General features: G+C 30.9%; 1 protein-coding gene across 1 annotated transcript in view; it reads left to right on the forward strand.

Moving 5' to 3' along the window:
- LOC110426393 (leucine-rich repeat receptor protein kinase HPCA1-like) overlaps window positions 1–2083 on the forward strand; it is a gene marked incomplete at its 5' end in the record, with an annotated part of 4973 nt that extends 2890 nt beyond the window's left edge. Inside the window, 3 exons of the mRNA XM_021441606.2 lie at window positions 1–121; window positions 537–772; window positions 1333–2083. The exon at window positions 1–121 is cut by the window's left edge and continues 99 nt beyond it. Of these exons, the coding sequence (XP_021297281.1) occupies window positions 1–121; window positions 537–772; window positions 1333–1806 (831 nt within the window). The remainder of the gene's footprint in view (window positions 122–536; window positions 773–1332) is intronic.
- Window positions 2084–7179: the final 5096 nt, after the last annotated feature.

The raw sequence follows: 7179 nt of genomic DNA on the forward strand, positions 1-7179 counted from the left end.
CTTCTATCAAGAGTTCATCATAAAAATGTTGTCAGCCTATTGGGATTTTGCTTTGAACGAGAAGAACAAATGCTAATATATGAGTATGTTCCAAATGGCTCTCTAAGTGATAGCCTGTCAGGTACTTTCCTTTGTTTGCTTAATGAGATACACTATCAATAATTAATTGGGACTTTGTAGTTCTTCAATACCTAACCATATTACTTTTTATCAAACAATGCTCTTAACTGCACCAAGGAATGGAGTAAAATATTTGATTAGCCTACACTACAATGCTAGTCTATAAGAGGAAGAGAACTTAACTTTATTGCTTTATTGCTTCTTTAGTTTCAACTTTCCAACCATTTGTCAATCTCATGTTCTATATAAGATCTTCCTAATAAAGAATCACATTTTGAGCTTATTGCAGGAAAGCATTTATCATTAATCCTTAATGAATGATTTTACTTGTTAATTTCCTATGTTACTATTTAACAAGCTATCTTTTACTTCACTCATGTTTTGCTTCTTTGGAAAATAATATTCTAACAATTCAGGGAAGTCGGGAATCCGAATGGACTGGAATAGGCGACTTAAAATAGCCCTTGGTGCAGCTAGAGGTTTGGCATATCTTCACGAGCTTGCAAATCCTCCCATCATTCATAGGGACATCAAGTCCACTAACATCTTATTAGACGAACGGTTAAATGCTAAAGTTGCTGATTTTGGTCTCTCCAAACTTATGGGTGACAGTGAAAAGGGTCATGTTACCACTCAAGTTAAAGGTACAATGGTGAGTTACTCCATACACCTACTGAAAAGAATAATTCATCCTTTTAAATGGTAGAACGCTGCACTCCTTTTTGTAATTGATGCTTTAGTTTATTTTCTTTCCATAGTAACTGGTATTCTTTCCCCTTCTCTCGCCCATCCCTTTATAGATGATGAATTTGTAGTTCATTTATACATTTAAGCATCTGCTATAATCATAGTAGTTTGAGTACGTGAAGCGCAATAATTTTCTAGATGAATTTGACTTTTTTGAAGGGGCTAATGAAGAATGGTTAAAAATTTTCAAGGGAAAGGAGAATTAGCTAACATTAAAAAATGACAAATCCTCTATGTCTAAAGTGTTGTCACTTTGCATACCACTATGTCAAATGTCTATAATATGTATGCATGATTTGGGATATTTCAAAAGAAAAATGCAACAATTATTGAATTTGAGTTTAATAAATTTCATAAGAAAAAGAAAAGGGGAAGTGGTTAAAGATTTGTTCAGACTATTGTATAAGGCATTTACTATGCTTATAATATGTGTTATCTTAAGAATGATTTTTCTTACTATTGTAGGGTTACTTGGATCCTGAATATTATATGACCCAACAATTGACTGAGAAGAGTGATGTTTATAGCTTTGGAGTGCTGATGTTGGAGATAGTAACTGCAAGAAAACCAATAGAGCGAGGGAAATATATTGTAAGAGAGGTGAGACTGGCAATAGATAAAACGAAAAGTTTATATAATCTCCAAGAGATTCTTGACGCATCCATTGGCTTCGCTACAACACCCAAAGGCTTGGAAATGTTTGTGGACCTAGCAATGAGTTGTGTAGAAGAATTAGGAGCTGACAGGCCTACAATGGGTGAAGTGGTAAAAGAGATTGAAAACATTATGCAACTCGCTGGCATGAATCCTAATACTGAGTCAGCATCTAGTTCAGCAACTTACGAGGAAGCAACTAAGGGAGGTTCTCTCCATCCATACAGTGATGACTCTTTTGCTTATAGTGGGGCCTTCCCAGCCTCCAAGATAGAGCCCTATTGAGAGTCCTTTGGCTACTTTTCTTTTTCTTCGTATTATTATTTGTTTTTTGAGCAATGAAGTTGGTGAGGCAGCTGCTTGTGTTTTCAGCCTTGGTGACTGTCAACTTATGTTGGATCTTTTTATTGTTTGCTGCATATTATGATGAAACTGTAATTAGAATGAATTCTTTATATGTAAATAAGTAAATAGAAGAATTGATCACAAAGACACAAAATGCTTTAGCATATTATTACACTTGAGTTAGTTCAATCTCTAATTCCTACTAATAATGACCTTAGACCATGGAGTTTTATTTTAATTTCTTTTTTTTTCTTTATTTGCATTTTACACTTTTTAATCTTTTAATTTCTAATTTCATTGAAGATTTAAAATATTAATATTCTAATCATTTATTATTAAATTATTAGTATAATTTTTTATTTTAATTTATTTTATTTTTCTTTATATTCATTTTTCTTTTGTTATTTTCATTTTCTTAATTTTTTTCCCTTTACTCGTATCCATCGCTGACCATATGAGAAATCACCAACGATATTAGAATGCTAATCTGGTGTTGGTTGTGACCATTAGGATGTTAGATCGACGCTTTTCATGGCCAAATATGGTCATCGAGGGCCAAATTCGATCGCGTATATTTGGCCATGGACGCTAGATGTGTTGCTTCCTTGGTTGAATCTGATGAGGGAACATCACATTCAACCTTAAAGCCATTGCTACTGTCACTATTGTCGTGTTTTAGTGATGGGTAGAGGTTTAAGAGAGGAGAGAGGCAAGAATGGGAAGAGAGAGAAAGATAAAGGGGAAATGAAAAGCAAAGAAAATATTTGCTAAAAGGAGAGAGGTAGGTGGGTAGAGAGAAAGAAATTATGAAAAAAAGGAATAAATGCATCTTATATAGTAAGGTAATTTTTAAAATTGATAAAAGGTATTTTTGTCTATTAATGTTTTTAACTTATTCCTCCTTTTTCGAAATAGCCATTATTAAAAAAGGAGTTAGTAATGGCTATTTCAGCTTCTTTCCATGAAGTAAACAAAGTTTTAAGAAAGTAAAAGGAATATGGGGGAAAGGAAACATACTTGTACAGTTATGATTTTTTATGACTAAATACCTAAATAAGCCTTATCTTATTATTGTGTTCAATGAAGCCCTTGCATTTTTATTTAAGGTCAAATAAGCTTTTTTCACTAACTGTTGACTAACTTTTGTTAGTCAACTATCAGTTGGCACTTTTTATACCATGTCATCCATCACGTGGCAAGTTGTCATTTTGATGGCGTTATTACCATGTGGCAAATGATGTAGCATTAAATGTTATTAATTAGGATTTATATGTTTACCTTTTTACCCAATCACATGTCCAAAAATGATTGACTTAAAGATTTAAAACAAAAAATTTTTAAAAAAACCTAATCAATCTCTTCTTTAATCTGATAGAGCAAACGCTTTGTATTTAAACATGCAAAATCATTTTATTTAGATCAAATAAATCTTTCTAGACAATTAAAGGTGTCGTTCTAATCTTTTACTATCCAAAGAATGGCTTTAATCAAACAATGAAAACAATAAAATAATTAATATTTGTATCCCTCCACTCCAATATTTGTTCTTTCACGGTAACTTTAACATTTGCATGAATTATCAAATTCCATAAAATGTTTTTTGTTCAATTTTTGGTTTAGATGATTTAGTTTGTTTAAGCACAGAAGTGAAGTTTGTTTTATCATATTAAGGAATAAAGTAATTAGGTTTTTTTTTGTTTTAAATCCTTAAACCAATTATTTTTGGACATTTGGATGGGCAAATAGATAAACATAAAAATCTTAATTAGTAATATTTAATGCAACGTCATTTGCCATATGTCATCAAAATGACATCACCGAAATGACACGTCAACTTTTCACATGGCAAATGATGTAACATAAAAGTACCAACTATAAAGTTGACTAATGGAAGTTAATAAACAGTTAGTAAGAGATGTTTATTTGATTCAAAATAAAAATTTAAAAGCTTAATTGAAAGTAATAAAAGGATAGGAGTTTAATTGACTTTTTTGGTATAGTTTAAGAGCTTATTTACATATTTAGTCATTTTTTATTTTAATTCATTCTTTTTTTATTTTATTTTTCATTCTTTAATCTTTTAATTTCCAATTTCATTAAAAATGTAAAATATTAATAATCTAATAATTTGTTATTAAATTATTAATGTAATTTTTATTTTTATTTTTTTATATTTTCTTATATTTAATTTTTCTTTTTTTTTCTTTTCTCATATCTATGCCGGCCATTAGAGAAAATGCCAATGATGTTGGAGCGCTAATTTAGCACTGGCCGCAACTAATAAGGTGCCAGATTGACACTTTCCTTGGCTAGATATGGTCGTCAAGGGTCAAATTTGGCTATAAAGATCTGGGTTTGGACACCTAATTTGTTGCTTTCTTAGTTGAATATAGCGAGGGAATGCAAATCTGACTCTAAAGCCATTGACGTTGCCACTGTTGCTATCCTTTAATAGTAGGTCGTCCTTCAATAGTAAATGAAGGTTAGATAGAGAAAGAAAGAGCCAAGAATGGGAACAGAGAGAAAGACAAAGGAAAAAATGAAAAAAAAAAAGAAAATATTTATAAGTCTAGGTTTGTAACTTTTTAAAGTAAGCAGGGCATTTTAGTCTAAAATGTTTTGAACTCTATTCCACTAGGTGTGGAATAGTTAATACCATGGTCAGGGAGAAGGTAATAGAAATTTTGAGACTTTAAGGAATAGCCTTTCTTTGGATTGGCTTATTAGAATAAAAGTTTAATCTATAAATGACTTCTAAGAGGGGGTCAATTAGTAATGATGAAAACTTTTTGCAAATTTGATTTTGAGAGAAGAAAATAAGTTTTAAACTTTAGATACTAACTTGTGCATGATCACTTTTCAAAAATTAAGATTTGATAAAACAAAACTTAAGGACTAAGGAGAAGAGCTTGCAAATAAATTTTATAAAGATTCAACCTTTTGCCTATGTCCTCTTCTTTAGCTTGCTAGGGAGTTCTCAAATTAATTAAGTATGAATATCTTATGAAAGTGCAAGCACAACTTTTACAACAACTTTTACTGGAATAAAGTTTAATTCTTCTATCTTTTTATATGGTTAAGTTATAACCAATAAAACTACTTCTTGAATGGTTAAGGTATAACCAACAATGATTACAATAATGAGAAAATGAAAAAGTTGAGATGTCTTTTTAAGGCAATAAGCTAGGTAGGTACAAGTATTGGATAAGCAATGAATGAGGAGTAAAGAAGCTAAGCTTAATAAATGAAGACAACAAATGCTCATGAGAGAATAAAGAGTGGTTTTAGTGCTTACAGCTTTGCTCTCTTGTTTTGATTTGATTATAGAATCTTTTCTCTTCATAAATGTGGTAAAAAGCTTCAATTTATGGCGGGAGAGCCTCTTGGAGTCGTTGGTGTGCATTGAATGCAAAATACAGCCATTAGTTGCTAGAATTTCATACCCAACGATTACATGTATCGATACTTTTGCTGAGGTATCAACACTTTCGAGACAAGTGTTTCAAATCTTGCAGAGAAGGATTAATACATCTATATGAGGTATCGATACTTTTACCTTTGTTTTGGAATTTTGCTCTCAGGTTGAAAGTAACAATACTTATAGACAAGGTATTGATACTTTTACCTCAACATATAAAATTTTGAACCCTACCAAAAATGTATCAATACTTTGACTATAATGTTGGTCCTTTCTTTTATTTATATTAAATTGTGCCCCGTGCAATGCGCTAAAGGCCAACAAAAATTTTGAATGAAATTTTTATAAGAATAATTGTATAAATTTTTTTTTGTTATAATTTTGATTAGAAAATGGATCATTTTATGCTAAATGTTTATAAGCAGATAGAGATTTTGATTTGATGCATTGAAATAAGCCATTAACCTAAGAAAGTAAATTAAGATGAAAAATATTATATTGTAGTTCCGTGCTTCTGCTGATAGTTTTGTGCATACAAAAGTCATAATCGTAATTGTTGTTCAAAACAAAAAAGGAAGGTAGTTTTGTAATCTATCCCATTGTTTTTAGCAAGTGAACAAAAATTGAATGTTCTTGATGGATTTTAAATCCATGATCCTCTACCTTCTATTTTTTTCCAAAAGCAATCGTATGCCTTGTTTGTGCACACATATGTATATACAAAATAACAAAAGTTAACATGTTAGTGTTCAATGTATTATGCTACCTATTAACAAAAATGAAAGGCACTTTTGTGCATAGGTTTTTTTGTAGTCCAGGTCTTGTTAATATCAATAGGCTAGTGAAAATTGTTCAACGGCTTTGTTTTTGGATATGTTGCCAACTTGGATGGAGCTTTGTATTCATAAAAAATACGCAAGAAATTGTACAGTTGATTAGTTTATAAGCTAAGAAATGAACTTTTATGAAGGAGGAAGTATATTTTAAATGGAGAACAAAGAATTAATAAACATTTCAGGTATTTAAATGATAGAATAATTTCTTTTGAATGATTATAATAGACAAGAAATGCAAAAATTTAATTATTTAACCTGGTTTTGTATTTTTTGTTGGGCGATTCTTCCTCTCTGTTGGTTGTGGTTTTTTTTTTGTAATGCAAACCATAAAAAAAAGTTAGTCTTGTGAATTGTCTGCTTGGCTAATTGTGGCTTGTTTTTGTGGTGTAAAATCTAGGAAAAGCTTTCTAACCACTTGGTTTTTAATTAGTGATGGTAAGGTTTTCTCTTTTGGGCCTTATATTGGCGCTGTTGTTGTTATGGATGGTGAAGCAGCTGTAGAGCTTGAAGCATTGCATTCCAAGACTTGCAGGTCATTAGACTTAAACAGTTTGTAGTTGGCAATTCCTGTTTGAATTGTTCTAGTTGTTAAACCCACAATGAACAGCTTGGTTTGTTTAATTAGAGCTTTGACAAGTCCTGATATAGTCATTTGGTTCAGGGTTTGTAATGCTGCCAGTTTTGCAATGTTTGCACTAATTAATTTTTCTATGAGCCTTCCAAATGCCACCACTTCCATCATCTGGTACTGTCATCTAAAATAAGCTATATGTAGTAGCTGTAGCAAAAGAAACGTAGTGTTTGATTTTTGTTGACAGTATCAATTATCATTGTAGATAATTAAGAAAATGTCAATGAAAAATTGTAAAATGTTTTGTTTAAAACAAATGACTATATGAGAGAATATAATTGAAGGATAAAGCAATTGAAGTTTTCATAGGTTATAGATATGTTAGTTTATTAGGTCTTGGTCGTTTAGATTAGTGTCCTTTAAGAATTTAGGGTATCAAATTTAGCTACATATTGTGTAGATAATTTTATTCAGTGATCTCAAGTAAA

This window comes from Theobroma umbraticum, unplaced genomic scaffold (assembly GCF_002168275.2).
Source record: "Theobroma umbraticum cultivar Fairchild unplaced genomic scaffold, ASM216827v3 scaffold_55.0, whole genome shotgun sequence".
NCBI classification, from domain to species: Eukaryota; Viridiplantae; Streptophyta; class Magnoliopsida; order Malvales; family Malvaceae; genus Theobroma; species Theobroma umbraticum.